This window comes from Terrapene carolina, unplaced genomic scaffold (genome assembly GCF_002925995.2).
Source record: "Terrapene carolina triunguis isolate 2854851 unplaced genomic scaffold, T_m_triunguis-2.0 Scaffold57, whole genome shotgun sequence".
In the NCBI taxonomy this organism is placed as follows: Eukaryota; Metazoa; Chordata; order Testudines; family Emydidae; genus Terrapene; species Terrapene triunguis.
In genome coordinates, this window is record NW_020664408.1 from 222,102 (window position 1) to 239,114 (window position 17,013).

Here is a 17,013-nt window from a genome sequence, read left to right on the forward strand (position 1 = left end):
CCTCTGTCTTTGGCATGTTCCTAACTCTATCAACATATCTACTAAATTGTTGACAATTTTGCTTTTATTCCATCAACCACTAATTTCAGAGATCTGAGGAGTCATAAGTACCTGAATTTTAAGGCAAATTAGAAATTTACGTGAGTAAAACAAGGAACCAGAAAATTTTGCTTGGATTTGCCTGGAATTAAAACTGATTGACTGTATCCTGAAAGACCACCTTTGTTTTTCTCTTTACTTGGTTGACCTTTAGTTGGTGTATAAGAGAAGAAAACAGAAACTATTTTATTGCAAATCAAAGAAAGTGCAGAAAGGTGCGACTCCACCTTCCGCCCTCCCCCAATATGATTGCTGGAATGGCAATTCCTCTTCCCAAAGCTCTTGTTCAGTTTGTGGGTGATTTAGAAAAGCTCTACAGCTCATTCTGCCTTCTATTCCATGGTATGAGACGCTCTGACACAGCACTCCAACTTTTTCTAGAGTCTTTTCAGCTGAACCCAGCACGACAGCCGGTCAGAACATTTTCGACTAAATATTTTTCATCAAAGCCATATTGATTTTGACGAGTTTTTTGACAAGAAGGTCTCCGAGGTCCAGGGTGGGCTGACTGACTCTCGGGGGGAGAGAGAGCCAAATTGAAGACCAGATATTTTTGATTTAAAAAAATGGAATTTAAACCCAATTCCATTTTGCAAATATGTTTGAAAGGTTTTGGTTTTGTTCTATTTGGAACCTTGTTCCGCATGTCAAAACCTCGAAAGTTGTTGAGAAATAGAAATGTTGTTCTCCAGCAAGCACACATCATAGCTGATTTGTAAATGCTTAGAGTAAAAAGAATAGTCTCCTATTCACTTTTTTCAAAATATTTTCAGTCTTTCAGTTGACGTTTCATCTCCTGATTTATTTGGAAGCATTCATGAAGACTCTAGTTTATCTTCCGTAAGTGTGGCGTCTAGTTAAAATGTCCTTTGGGGTAAAATTAAATGTTGAATAAGGCTTTTATCTTTTACTGTGTGTCTTTTGTAATGCATTTGTGTATTCCTAAGTCACATTTTTCAAAATAATATCAAACTTTACTAACTACAAGATTATCAGAAAAGCTAATATTAATGGTATTTCGAGCTTTGGATTGTTCGGTATTCAGTGTATTTCCTACAAATTCTTACGCATGAATTTTATTAAAAAAATAAGGGTTGGAGCGAGGTCCTCAATGGGTATAAACTGGCATAGCTCTATTGACGTCAATGAAGGTAGCACTAATTTATACCAATTCAGGATCTGGCCCTTGATGTTTAGTTAAAACTCAAGTGCGAATAACCTTATTCCTAAAACAGATAATTAAATATATTTTTTTTTTTTTTAGAACATAGAGATAAATGTGTAGAGATAAATGTGTAAAAATAATGTAGTTTGCCTTGGTGAGTCTCTTCCTTACAGTAGAATGTGTTGTGAATAAGAGACTAGAAAAAGTTGCTTTTCCATAAAATTCCTAATGTTGCATTTTTTTGTGTGCAAGTTGGGCTCCCAGTTATTTGAACTAATGCATTCCCATAGAGTACATGCCCCCAGCACAAGGGCTATTGAAACATATAAAGTTATGCCTCTCAAAGAATGAATTTGAAGCTCTTATTATGTTTGTAATAATCTATTTCCTGCAGAATTTAGAAACTATATCCCTTAGGCCTGGTCCACACTAACCCCCCAATTCGAACTAAGGTACGCAAATTCAGCTACGTTAATAACGTAGCTGAATTCGACATACCTTAGTTCGAACTTACCGCGGTTCAGACGCGGTCCACACGCGGCAGGCAGGCTCCCCGTCGACTCCGAGGTACTCCTCTCGCTGAGCTGGAGTACCGCAGTCGACGGCGAGCACTTCCTGGTTCGACTTATCGCGTCCAGACCAGACGCGATAAGTCGAACCCGGAACTTCGATCCCCAGCCGCCGAACTAACGGCTGGGTGTAGACCAGCCCTTACTTTCATGAGTAGTCTAACTGCAATTAGTGAGCAAAGACTTGTAGGATTAGACCCAGAGTTCTAAATTCTGAAATTTAATAATAATGTAGTACTTATATCATTTTAACTCTCCAAGTACTGTGTGAACATTCATTAACTGCTATCATCCTATTTTATTTTCCTGTGTTATTGAAGTCCGTGTGACGTTTTGAGGGTTTTTTCCTCCCAAACAAATGGTTCAGTGCTTTTTTAGCAAAAAAAAAAATCATTGCCAGTAACCCAATACTTTTGACCAGCCATATGGCTTATACAATGGAAAAATAAATTTGGTTAAGAATTATTTTGAAGCTTCAAATGAGATATTAATAAACAAAAGTAGGAAAGAGTATCAATTTCTATATTTGGCACTTAAAAGAGTTTTAATCTATAGATTTCAAAACATTACAAGGTATCAATAAGGATTATTATCCCCCATTTACAAATGGAGTAGCTGAGGCACAGAGAGTATTAAGTGACAAGCCTAGGATTTTTCATTGTTTTTTGACAGTTTGTGTTTAATATTGTACATACAAATAATGATAAATTCATCAAAGTAGTAAGCAGGTTAATGGGTACACATTTATTACACTAATCGTTGTAGTTCATTACTGGTTGATAAGACTGTTGGGAATTTATCAGGAATTGCAAATCTCATTCTTAATAAGATATTGACTTCCTTCACACCTCACTATGGTAATTTATCCTCAGAAAGTTTTCATTTTTAAAGCACTTTGCAAATGATTGTCCTGAACTCTCTTCTGAGGTAGGTAAGTATTTTCCACCTTTTACAGGTAGGGAAACTGAGCAATTTGTGACTTGCACAAAAAGTCACCACCAGAGCTGAATTTATAATTTGAAAGTTCCTATCTCCCAATTACCTCCTGAGGAAAAACTAGACCTTGCCTCTCTCACAGGTATCATATTGTTGCACCAGTCTTATGGACCAACAGTCCTGATATAACCTAATTCAATATCTGTTTTGAACCATATTTGATTTTTAAAACAAAATAATTGGAGCGCAGAGATGACTTACAATGTTTCAAATTATATGCAGAAATGATTGAGTTCTGTCAGTCTTTGATTTAGTTTAATTTGGAGGATGGGAATGCATTTGTTTAATATCTGTTTTGCTTCCTTTGCTCGAATGTTAAAACCGAATTCTTCAGGCAGTTTCATATGAAAGTGAAGATTTTGGTTATATTTTATGGCGGTCATCATTTTTAACAGGTTACTAGAAAAAAACCAGTAAAATGCAGAAACCACTTCTTGGAAAGCTGTTTGTGGCTTACTTTTTGGAATGGGATCTGAATCACAGAGCTATATTAGTCACAATTATTCCAGTGAATACTTTCAGACATCAGAGCCCATAAGAAAAAGTGCCCTTATTGAATCATTGCACCCAGTGTTGACCAGTTCTTAGGATTTTGTTTACAAAACTATTTGTTAGCTATATTTTATTTATCAGCATGCTTATCATATGACTGTTGTCATTTAAGTCAACAAAACATTTTCCATGATCAAAATGTGTATAAACATAATAATGCACAGTTATCCTAGATATTTCCTAATTACTGTTCATTTTTCTTTCTTAAAACATCTCTTGATTTAGGAGCAAAGGCTTTTAATTGTACTCAGTAATTGCTGCTACCTGGAACGTCATACTTTCATAAATATAGCTGAACACTTTGAGAAACATAGCTTCCAAGGAGTTGAAAAAATAACTCAAGTAAGCAATAATATTAAAATAAAATTGCTACAGATGTATCATTACTTTGGATGGAAAGATTTTTTTTCCTTTTCACAGGTATTAAATTAAGTATTTGTACAATCACCCAGAATAAATATTACTTGACCCTCCTACAAGTGAGTGGGATTTAAAGCATCTGTTTAAAAAAACAATAATAATAATAATAATTAATATGTCTATGTGTGTTTATGTGTGTGGTTTAAATAAATAGTGTAGCAAATGTGAGCACTTGTTAAAGACTTGTATGTTCATAGGCAATGTTTATCTGATTTCTAAGTAAAGCTTTTTAATGTCACTGTGTTTTCTTAATGCAAAGAATAAAAAGATCATAATCTCAAAATACATTTGATAGATTAAATAATCTAGTAATCTCTACCACTTGACAGCTCTTGTTCATAAACTAGATCAGGGATTTTTTTTTTTCAAAGAACGAAAATGTCAAGGTGGGCGGCTATAGATGTCTCATTTTCCTGCCTTTTTGTAATGATTAATCATTTTTTATGAGAAATGTTATGACTTAGAATCTTTATGGCCATATAGTTGGTTTATTTCCAGAAATGTTTGTTGTTTGAAAGTAAAATGTTATCTCTTCCAGTACAGAGTATTTCTCTACAAACTGATGCTTCTACTACACAATGAACTCTCATAGCCGTTCCAGTGAATGTGTTTGAACTTTTGTGGCTGGAATCATTTTGAATATCATTCAAATGGGGTTTGAAATTATTTGCATTGTTAGTATAGTATACAAAATTGCTCTAGATTTCTCCCTTCACGCTCAACTATCCTGAAATGCTTAATAAAGTGCTGAGTTAGGTACTGGTAGTGTGGTGACTATATAGGCAAATGAGGTGCCCATTATATATTCAGCAATTGATCTTGAACAGCCACATCAAAGTATTGTTCTTAAAATCTGGTATTTTTATAAAGAACAAAATTCAAACATTGAAGTCACTGAACAATTTAAAATCTATATTAACCCTTTAATGACCGTGGACAATGCAGTACTGTACATACAGTACATATATAAAGTACTAGTTGGTATATATAGTACCAGATGGTATTCGCCCAATAATTTTGAAGGAACTCAGATGTGAAATTGCAGAACTGATAACTGTGGTATGTAACTCATTGTTTAAATCAGCCTCTGTACTAGATGACTAGAAGATACATAATGTAACACTGATATTTTTAAAAGGCTCTAGAAGTGATCCTGGCAATTACAGACCAGCAAATGTAACTTCAGTACCAAGCAAACTGGCTAAAACTATAGTAAAGAACAGACTTATCAGACACAATGATGAACACGATATGATGGGGAAGAGTCAACACGGCTTTTGAAAAGGGAAGTCCTGCCTCACCAATCTATTAGAATTCTTTGAGGGTGTCAACAACAGTGTGTGGACAAAGGTGATCCAGTTGATGTAGTGTACTTGGACTTTCAGAAATCTCCCACACCAGAGATTCTTAAGTAAAGTAAGCAATTGTGATAATAAGGAAGGTCCTCTTCTGGATCAGTAACTGGTTAAAAGATTGAAGAAAAAGGGTAGGATTAAATGATGAGTTTTCACAATGGAAAGAGGTAAATATTGGGGTCCCCTGATGATCTGTACTGGGACCTGTGCTGTTCAACGTATTCATAAATGATCTTGAAAAGGGGGTAAACATAGAGGTAGCAAAGTTGCAGACAATACAAAATTACTGAAGACAGGTCCAAAGCTGACTCTGAAGATTTTCACAAAATTGGGTCACTGGGCAACAATATAGCAGATGAAATTTAATGTTGATAAGTGCAAAGTAATTCACACTGGAAAAAATAATCCCAACTATTCATATAAAATTATGGGCTCTAAATTAGCTGCTACCATTCAAGAAAGAGTTCTTAGAATCATCATGGATAGTTCTCTGAAAACATCAGGTCGATGTGCAGCAGGAGTCAAAAAAGCTAACAATGTTAGGAAAGGGATAAATAATAAGAGAGAAAATATCACAACGCCACTATATAACTCCATTGTACACCCACAGCTTGAATACTGTGTGCAGTTCTGGTTGTCTCATCTCAAAAAAGATATTAGAATTGGAAAAGGTATAGAGAAGGGCAACAAAAATGATTAGGGATATGGAACAGCTTCCATATGAGGAGATATCAAAAAAGATTGCTTTAGAATAGAGATGACTGAAGGGGGGTTATGATGAGGTCTATGAAATCATGAATGGTGTGGAAAAAGTGAATAGCGAAGTGTAATTTACCCCTTCTCAGTACAAGAACCAGAAGTCACCCGATGAAATTAATAGGCAGTAGGTTTGAAACAAACATAACAAAGTACTTCTTCACACGATGCGTAGTCAACCTGTGGAATTTGTTGCCGGGGGCTATTGTAAAGGCTAAAAGTATAACTGGGTTGAAAAAAGAATTAGGTAAGTTCATGGAGGATAGGTCCATCAAAGTCTATAGCCAAGATGATCAGGTACACAACCCCGTGCTTTTGGTGTCTCTGAACCTCTGATTACCAGAAGCTGAGACTGGCTGAGAGGGGCTGAATTATCCAATAATTGCCCTGTTCTGTTCATTCTTTCTGAAGCTTCAGGCCCTGGCCACGACCAGAAGACAGGATGCTGGGTTAGATGGATCATTGGTCTGACCCAGCATGGCCGTTATATAAATGTTCATAGGGTGATCATGAGGGCTATATTAGTACCTAGATGGATAGTTAGATTATCCTTCTAAGAGTTCATTTGGTAGCCAGTTTAGAAAACAACAGTGTTTAAAACATACATTGAGTGCTAATTGATTAATATTAATGTTTCATATTAAGTACTGAACAGATAACTTGTTGGAGGTCAGGCAACATGCTACTATTGCACAAATACCGTGAAAGAAAATAGAATAGTATTTTGGCTGCAGTTGTAGTTTTTGGGAGTTGCTGTGTCCACTGATTCCTCATGGACAGATTAGAGGTCAGATTAGATGATCATGATTGTCCCTTCTGACCTTAAAGTCTATGAGTCTATGAGCTGACTCATCTAGTTATATTTCCATGTGAATGCCATCAGGCACTCAACGTTTATAATCACTGTACTTTTTTCTGTTTATTCAAAGTACTTTCAGTCTTTCATTCTCTTGTAATAGGTTTACACAGATGCATTATCAGATGAAGTGTTATTTTCAGCCATTCAGGAGTGAGTTCAGATAAATGGAAGTGTAGGCAGTGACAGCTACTGTCTAGTGACAAATCTGCTTTCTCCTATAGTTAAGTAGAATTACACTGTTGTGTTGCAGTATCACAGATAAGCTTAGATGGGGGAACCAACAACCACAGCCTGTAACCTTATTCTTGCACAATCTGTCTTTGCCAAATCAAGAGGATGCACCATACTGTATTGTAGATGTAATCAAGCAATTCCAGGGAGGAGTTTTACACATCTTAAAACACTAAACACTTTTTATGGGAAACCTGCCAAAGCCCTGAAAGATTTTTTAACTTAACAGTTTTAGGAAGTACAGAGCAGAGCCTGACTTCAGTCAGGAGTGTAAGATCTAACCTAATTAGCATTATCTTCTTGATTGACCCAGAAATATTTCATTTTAAGGTGGAAATAGTCTAAAACATTTCTGTCCAAAAGAAATCCTCCTTTTTTATAAAAGACCAAAAGATTCACTAATCGCAGCCATGATGACCTCATCACTAAATGTTACCAGTTGAATTGATTTCAAGATGCTTCTCTTTTTTATAGGTTAGTGAGAATATTAATGCTTCTTTCTAATGTTTGTGAGTCAGGGGAATTCCCTTGGGTATTAGATACTTAAGGAAACCTTACCATTGAGTTCAGTGGGCATCAGAGAGGCCCTAAGTTGCATGATGTTCATTGCCCATAGAATGACTAAAATCAAATTACTTGACCACTGTTTTGAAAACCTGGCTCTGCATCAGTGATGTGCAAATTTTATAGCACAGAGGGCCAAATTGGCAGCTTCCCAAGATCCTGAGTGCCACCATTAATTTGCATATATATATTTATATATTATTTTAATTGAAGATGAATACACACATCTCTTTCTTATGGAGTCTTGTAAGTGTACACAGTTCTTTCCAAATCACACAGACCCAGACTTGAACTCTTGAGGACTCCAGAAGTTGGAGGGCATTTGTAATGGAGAATTCATGGCTGAAGAACCAAACATAGTCATATGGCTAAAAACAAACCAAAACTGTACTGGACGTGGAAAGGATAGAAGCAAACAAATAATATATGGAGTCAGTTAAAGCTTGCAGAATGAAGATGAGGGTGAAATAAAAGGCAGAATGAACTAATGCTTGAGAAAGTGGGAATATAAGTTTGAGCTGTTGCTCCATAATTAAAATTACAAATGAGTTTCCATTATAACCTCCAACTCCACACACCTCCACACTAAGATCCACACTAAAAAACTATATCTACCTCATAGTTAGTGGTTTGCAGTGTTGTTGTATCTATGTTACTCCCTGGATATGAGAGAGACAGGGTGGGTAAGATAATGTCCTTCAATATTGATATTTGGAGCTCTAAAGTTTCTCTCTTTCACCAACAGAAGTTGGTCCAATAAAAGGTATTACCTTACCTACCTTGTGTGTCTCATATTTAGTAGGTTAGATCTGGTGCTGAGGTAGAATTTTTCTATACAGTATGAACTGAAATGGAAAAGGGGCTAGGTAAGTATGCCATTTCGTAGCCCTCTCTCCCCCACCCCACCCCACCCCCACCCCCGAAAAAAACAAATCCAGAGAAATATAAAACTATGGGTTTTATGCACAAGAACAAACTTTTGTTCTTTAGATTCTAAACTTCCTTGCTTTTGAATTGGAACATCAGTAGGAATGACTGGCTCATGGACATGAAAATAGAGACCTTAGCTTGTATTTTAAAATAAGTAAATCACTATCCCTTTTCCTTACAGAGATAAAGCTGAAAATGTAACCTGTCACTTGTCCATTTGTTCATGCGGGTGGTGGGGGAGATTTTTCTATTAAAGGGCTCATGAGGGAGGCTGCCAATCTTAAGACTCACATAGGCAGGAGCAGGAAGAGGTGGGGTAGGTCTCCGTGAGGGTTCTCCCCTTTGCAGACTTCAGAAATCCCACGGGAAGTGGGTGGTAGGGAGGGAAGGAATTGCATCCCTGACCTTTTCCTGAGGGCCAGTTCTCACTGCCCTCATGAATTTGTGGTTCTCAGCTGTTGGACTCACTTCTGACACCGCTCAGAAGGTTCACTAGGTGGAGAAAGCAGGAAAGCACTAGTGTATGCTGCTCCTGAGCACCAATTTCTCCCATTGGACTCCTCTGCTGCTGGGAGCCTCCATGCTCCCACCAATATACCTGCTTTCTCCCATATTCACATTCCCCTCCAGAACTCCTGTTTCTCTCCCCATATCCAGCTCAAGAGACCTCCTGTCCCCATCTACACCACCATCAGGACCCAGTGATTTGTGATTAGAGTGCTCAGGAACAGATTAGGGGTGTAGTAGGAGAAGGCAGAGCAACAGAAGCATCAATGATTTCCTCCTTGCTTCATTCAGTGAATCTTCAAGTGGTTTTCAGCACGGGGACTCCTATCTGATAAGTCTCCATGGGAAGAAGACAGTGAAGTGCTAGGGCTTTTTTTCCCCCCCTGCCTTTTACTTCTGTTCTCCTGGATTGGTCTTGAGCCTTCCAGGATGAGAGGTGTTCAGGTGAGAGGGGAAGTCCCTAAACCTCACAGTGACTGAGAAACGTGCTGAGTGACATTTAAAAAATTTTACCTTGAAATCTGATAAGCTCATAAACATAAATATCTTCAACAAGTGGTCCCATGTCATTTTCTGCATGACTTGTTTAATTAGCATTCATGGTGATATCAGGATGTTAACTTTCTACTACTTTTAGTATTGTCTACATTTCAGGTTTCACATTATGTTCTGGAATTGCTTTAGAAAATGTAGCTGTCTTGTGTAGTTATATTAAGAAGAAAATACTTGTACAGTATTGAAAGAGGTACAGTCTTTAAATATAGCGAGCAAGTGAAACGTACACATACATGTATCTCATTGACTAATCTTTTTGTAAGAGTGACGGTTTAGTTACTTTATTTGGAGGTTTCAGTAATTGTAGTGCTTGTATTTAGCTGTATTCACACAAAGGAAAGAAGAGCACGTCCTTGTTCTATACTGTACCCAAAAGAGCTGCAGCTTATTGTTTTGTTGTACAAGGATACTTTAAAATAGTACACCTCTACCCTGATATAACGCTGTCCTCGGGAGCCAAAATATCTTACCGCGTTATAGGTGAAACCGCATTATATCGAACTTGCTTTGATCCGCTGGAGTGCGCAGCTCTCTCCCCCTCCCTCCTCCCGCCCCTGAGCACTGCTTTACCGCGTTATATTCTAATTCGTGTTATATCGGGTCGCGTTATATCGGGGTAGAGGTGTACTTGCAATGAACTTTGAATAAGCTGCTAGGAGGTCACAGATCTCTGGTGAAACCGAATTTTTCAAAAGGATTAAACTCTATATACAATGAATAATAAAAAAAAATCCATAGTTACATTAGGTGGGTTAAAAATATTATAAGGATTTTAAGCATTCATGTTTCAGGACATAAGCCAGCCACTAAAGGCTTGATCCTGCTCCCATTGAAGTCACTAGTAAAATTCACTGCCTTCAGTGATGCAGGATCAATACCTAAATGACAGAATTAGGAAGAAATTATGCTTATGGGAAGGTTATTCCAGGATTCTCCACTATGGAGTTTCTTACGTCTTTCTGTGAAGCATCTGGTACTGGCCACAGTCAGAAAAGGGATACTGGACTAGTCTGCCCAGTGATGTGATTCAATATGGAAATTCTTACAGTCAAAGAGATATTGCTTAAAATTATAAGGTTGTAAGCATATGGCATGTTTCCTAAAAATTAAAGAGAAGACAAACCATAAATTGTTGATTATTATTCTTGCTTTTATAATTAAGTGTGCTTTTCTTTTTGCTTTGATTTTAGATTAGTATGGAATCCTTAAAGGAGTTGGATCAAAGACTGTTTGAAATTTACATTGAATTGAAGGCAGATCCTATAGTTGGCTCATTAGAACCTGGCATTTATGCAGGATATTTTGATTGGAAAGATTGTCTCATTCCAACAGGTAAATATCTGTTTAATAACTGTGTAATTATTCTAACAGAGGCTGAGATGAATTGAGATTTAAAAATCTGATGTTTAATTACAAACTGTTTTCTCATCTGGTTTTTCTTAACATTTACCAAGATTTCATTTAAAGTTGTTTTTCAGAGATTTTACTCTATAATTCCTAGATCTCTTTTCAAATGCCCTCAAACTATTATAGCATCTTTTATCATTGATGTTTTAATGCTTGTTTTTCATGATTATTTTGCTTCATTGCTAATATATAATGGAATGATTATGAAAGACTTCTTTGCCATTTTTTCTTTTGAAATTCATTGGGATTTTTTGTAAAAATCTGGTCACTTTTTAACAGCTCTAACTGCAATTCTGAAAAGGTGAAAGTTATAAGAAAATGTGTAGGTGTAGCATAGTAACAGTAGTTCAGCAACAAAAAATAAAATGTACAAGGATTCATAGATTCCAAAGCCAAAAAGGACCATTGTGATCATCTAGTCTGACCTCCTTCCTGTATAACATGGGCCATCAAAGTTCCCCCCAAATAGTTCCTATAGCATATCTTTTAAACAAAAATCCAATCTTGGTTTAAAAATTGCTAGAGATAGAGAATCTACCATGACCCTAGGTTCAACAATGCCAAACAATATAGAGAAATACTAGTCTAAGGACCTTCCCTTTTACTACTTACGAAGTATTTAATACTTTCCAGTTCATCTCCAGGTATGGGGTTAAAAAAAAAACAACTGCTTGATCAGAATAAAATAACAGTCCTAGTTGACTGGGAACTGGCAAGACACATCTTAGTGTGCAGTTCTGTTCTACTGAATCATTAAAAAAGTCCAGTTAATTAATCTGGTGATTCATGAGAGAAATGTATTTGTGAAGCCATCCTGGTACTTTTTAATACCACATCTGAATGAAATTAATATCTGCTCTTAAAAGTAATCTTTTACTAATGCAGATTTAAAAATTTTGATTTGAGTCATTGAACTGAATGTGTAGATTTTAACTGTTTTACCCAAAATTGTCACAAAAGTTGATGCCATTGGGGGTGGGGTCCGGGGGGGACTTCAGTGGTGCAGAATTATCTGTCTCAGTAGAATCATGGGAGGAACTGGTAGTGTCATCTAGTTAAGGTTGCTCGACACTTCCCATTAATTCAGAATGATCCGGACAAACTGGAGAAATGGTCTGAAGTAAAGAGGATGAAATTCAGTGACGACAAATGCAAAAGTACTCCACTTAGGAAGGCACAATCAGGTGCACACATACAAAATGGGAAATGACTGCCTAGGAAGGCGTACTGCGGAAAGGGATCTGGGGGTCATAGTGGACCACAAACTAAATGATGAGTCAACAGTGTAACACTGTTGCAAAAAAAGAAAACATTCTGGGATGTATTAGCAGGAGAGTTGTAAGCAAGACATGAGAAGTAATTCTTCTTCTCTACTCCGCACTGATTAGCCCTAACTCAACTGGAGTATTGTGTCCAGTTCTAGGTGCCACATTTCAGGAAAGATATGGACAAATTGGAGAAAGTCCAGAGAAGAGCAACAAAAATTATTAAAGGTCTAGAAAATATGACCTATGAGGAAAGATTGAAAAATGTGGGTTTGTTTAATCTAGAGAAGACTGAGAGGGGACATAACAGTTTTCAGTACATAAAAGGTTGCTACGAGAAGGAGGGGGGAAAGTTGTTTTCCTTAACCTCTGAGGATAGGACAGGAACCAATGGGCTTAAATTTCAACAAGAACAGTTTAGGTTGGACATTAGGAAAAATTTCCCAACTGTCAGGGTGGTTAAGCACTGGAATAAATTGCCTAGGGAGATTGTGGAATCTCCATCATCGGAAATTTTTAAGAGCAGGTTAGACAGACATCTGTCAGGGATGGTCTAGATAATACTTAGTCCTGCCATGAGTGCAGGGGACTGGACTAGATGACTTCTCGAGGTCCTTTCCAGTCCTATGATTCTATTATATTGTATTATTATAACCCCTGTTTTCAGTTGCTTTTAATTTTGCCAAAATGTAATTGTTTGGGCTGAAATTTTCCATTCTGCATACTTGCTTCAGGCTGATTTTTTATACATACATATACATATACATATATAAAAGTTTCAACAAAAACAGTTCAGCTGGTTCCAAGAACTGGTTTGTACAAGTCAGTATGTGATGTCTTTTCAGTTTTCTTTTATAAAATATCAAGGGAAGTTACACACACACACATCTAGATTAAAAGAATATTAAGGTTGCAAAGTCAAGCCCTCAAAAGTTTAAGAAATTCCAGAATTAAGATTGCCTGTTCAACATTAATTCAGTCACTTTGTGCATATGCATTATGATACAGCCTCTAATTATATGATCACATGCTATCTCCCCCTCCCCTCCCCCCCAGGTCCCTGCCTTATTCATTGTACAGGATGGATGGTGCTCTGGGGATGAATCAGGGGTTTGTAGTGAAGAAGGCTGTTGTCTGTAGGACTCCTGCTTCATTTGTTGCAGAAATTGGAAGGTGCACGGTGAACGAGGCAGGGGGTTGCAGGAACAGGAAGGACAGTCTCATGGTTAAGACAGCTGAGTGTTGCCCTGGAGAACTGGATTCTATCCCTGCCTCTTCCAGAGTGTTCTTATGTGGTTCTGGGAAAGTCACTTAAACCAAAAATTTTGCAAATGGCTACTACTAATCGTGTGTTACTTTTTCTTGGTGCTCTGCTTGAGATCCAGGGGCTAAGTACTCACAACTGCAACTGAAGTCACTGGAAACAGTGCTTTGAGTATATAAAGTTGTATAAAATGCAAAGCATTCTGAAAAAATCAGGCCTTAGCCATCTCAAATTGGGCATCCAGTGTACACTTTTGATCTTTATCTCTCTCAACTTCAGTTTCCCATCTGTAAAATGGGGATAATGCAGCTTTATCTCAAAGAAGGTTGTGAAAATAAATTCATTAATATTTGTCAAATACTCATAGTATTAGCTTCATAGAAGCGTGCAGGAGGAAATTAATCATTCAGAGCAGGGTTTGAATAGTGTGCAGAAAATAAGGCCTGGGGCCACACATTGAACGATGAGGAGAAAGCAAAATATTGAATAGCTGCACATTCAGTGAGCACCATCCATTCTGTGCACTGAATGAGGCAGGGATACTGTGTTTAAAAATAGCGAGTGATCATGTAATTAAAGACTGTATCATAATGTATATGTACAAGAAGGAGGATTGGAGGATTAAGGTTGCACAGGCAATCTTAATTCTGGAATATCTTAAATTTTGTGTCTTGACTTTGCAACCTACAGTCTTTTAACTGTAGAGGGCTTTTTAAGTGTAATTAAGTAAAGTTGCACACAAAAAAGTAACTACATATTAACATACTCATTTTGATTACACTGATGGCATGATCAACCTTCTTTATGATGTAAATTATAGCTAGTTTTTCAGTATGAAGTAAATCTTATTAAATTGACAGGATTTATTTACAGATTTACTGTTAATTTAATGATTAATTCAAAAGCCTTATATTATTATGCAGATTCGAAGGACAGAGTTTTCTAATTGACACTGAATATTGAAATTGAATACAATATCCTAGAAAAGACTGGCTTTTACTGCGGGAACATTGCTGCCAATTTAAACTAATGGAGTTTAGATCTTTACATAGGGCGCTCTAGAATTGATTGTCCTAACAGATATTTAATCTAATGCAGTTGCAGAAGGAATGAAAAGAGAAACACATGAACTGGGGGGAGGGGGGATATGAATGTTCAGCAGTTGCTTTCTATGATTAATATTTTATTCTCAATGTTCTCCATCCACACCATGGAATCCTGGCTAATCCATCAGTTTGCTTGGATTTTCACTTGAGGCTAAAATGTTTTTCCTGTCTTGATAAAGAATCCTATCAAATTTGTTATACTTCCCTTGTGTATCGTTTACCTAATCGTTAATACTAGGTTCCATACTCTGGATTCCAAATTCCACATTCTTCTAAGAAGCTAATCATGGTTACATGATTAAATATGTTGTGCGTGGATATGAGAGTTCACTGCTGAACATTGAAATTGTAAAGTAGGAGCACAAATAATTTGTTACAAAATAACAGACTTCATAGTGGACTAGTGTGAACAGGTTAGAGGCCTGACTATATGAAACACGTGGGCAGTGTTTGATCAGTAGCTAGTCCTCTCTCTGTTTCTTGTGATGTGTTTATCGCTTCTGAACACATAATAGGTTTCTTGACCATTTTGTTACCTTAAACTAAAGTGGTCATCATCTTAACTGGCAGTAGCATTGTCTGATGCCCAATTACACATATATTGGTGGTTTAGATGATAAACAGGTAATTTAAAATTTAATTACTCAATGGATCATCCCTTCTGATTAATACTGAGAAAGTAGGACAGTCGGCTAGTTATCTTAGGTGCCTGTACACGAATGCAAGAAGCCTGGGAAACAAGCAGGAAGAATTGGAAGTCCTGGCACAGTCAAGGAACTATGATGTGTTTGGAATAACAGAGACTTGGTGGGGTAACTCACATGACTGGAGCACTGTCATGGATGGGTATAAACTGTTCAGGAAGGACAGGCAGGGGAGAAAAGTTGGAGGAGTTGCACTGTACGTAAGAGAGTGGTATGATTGCTCAGAGCTCCAGTATGAAACTGGAGAAAAGTCTGTTGAGAACCTTTGGGTTAAGTGTAGGGGCGAGAGCAACAAGGGTGATGTCATGGTGGGGCATCTGCTATAGACCACCAGACCAGGAGGGTGAGGTAGACGAGGCTTTCTTCGGACAACTAACAGAAGTTTCCAGATCACAGGCCCTGGTTCTTCTGGGGGACTTCAATCTGCTGAGAGAGCAATACAGCAGTGCACAATCCAGGAAGTTTTTGGAGAGTGTTGGGGACAGCATGCTGGTGCAAGTGCTGGAGGAAACAACTAGGGGCCGTGCTCCTCTTGACCTGCTGCTCACAAACAGGGAAGAATTGGTAGGGGAAGTAGAAGTGGGTGGCAACCTGGGTAGCAGTGACCATGAGATGGTCGAGCTCAGGATCCTGACAAAAGGAAGAAAGGAGAGCAGCAGAATACGGACCCTGGACTTCAGAAAAGCAGACTTTGACTCCCTCAGGGAACTGATGAGCAGGATCCCCTGGGAGGCTAATATGAGGGGGAAAGGAATCCAGGAGAGCTGGCTGTATTTTAAAGAAGCCTTATTGACGGCGCAGGAACAAACCATCTCAGTGTGCAGAAAGAATAGCCAATATGGCGGGCAACCAGTTTGGCTTAAGAGAGAAATCATCGGTGAACTTAAATACAAAAAGGAAGCTTACAAGAATTGGAAACTTGTACAGATGACTAGGGAGGAGTATAAAAATATTGCTCGAGCATGCTGGGGTGTAATCAGGAAGGCCAAAGCACAATTGGAGTTGCAGCTAGCAGGGGATGTGAAGGGTAACAAAAAGGGTTTCTACAGGTATGTTAGCAACAAGAAGGAGGTCAGGGAAAATCTGGGACCCTTACTGATAGCAGCCTTCAACTACCTGAAGGGGGGTTCCAAAGAGGATGGAGCTTGGCTGTTCTCAGTGGTGGCAGATAACAGAACAAGAAGCAATGGTCTAAAGTTTCAGTGGGGGAGATCTAGGTTGGATCTAGTGATAAAACTATTTCACTAGGAGGGTGGTGAAGCACTGGAATGGGTTACCTAGAGAGGTAGTGCAATCTCCATCCTTTGTAAGGCCTGCCTGACAAAGCCCTATCTGGGATGAATTAGTTGGGGTTGGTTCTGCTTTGAGCAGGAGGTTGGACTAGATGACCTCCTGATGTCTGTTCCAACCCTAATCTATGATTCTATGAAACAACTGCACCAAAATGCTACATCACATATTGTGATCATCTAACGTAATTTCTTTGCTTTGGAATCTACATTAGTTTATGGTTACTCCCACTAAGGTTTTAGATTCCAATAAGATGATAGCACATGCTGAAACATGAGGTGGTATGTAGCTTGCATGTCATTTGAGTGCATGTCACTGTATTTAATTTTCTTGGAAACCATGCTATATACAATATTTCAGAGGGAAATAGGGCCAGCTACATTTGTGCTATAATTAATTAGCCTCTTCCCAGCCTGAGG

General features: G+C 37.8%; 1 protein-coding gene across 1 annotated transcript in view; it reads left to right on the forward strand.

Moving 5' to 3' along the window:
• Positions 1-17,013, forward strand: part of LOC113407947 (exocyst complex component 2) — a 208,636-nt gene that overhangs the window by 137,412 nt on the left and 54,211 nt on the right. The window contains exons 21-23 of the mRNA XM_026658988.1: positions 873-939; positions 3,607-3,723; positions 10,749-10,890. Of these exons, the coding sequence (XP_026514773.1) occupies positions 873-939; positions 3,607-3,723; positions 10,749-10,890 (326 nt within the window). The remainder of the gene's footprint in view (positions 1-872; positions 940-3,606; positions 3,724-10,748; positions 10,891-17,013) is intronic.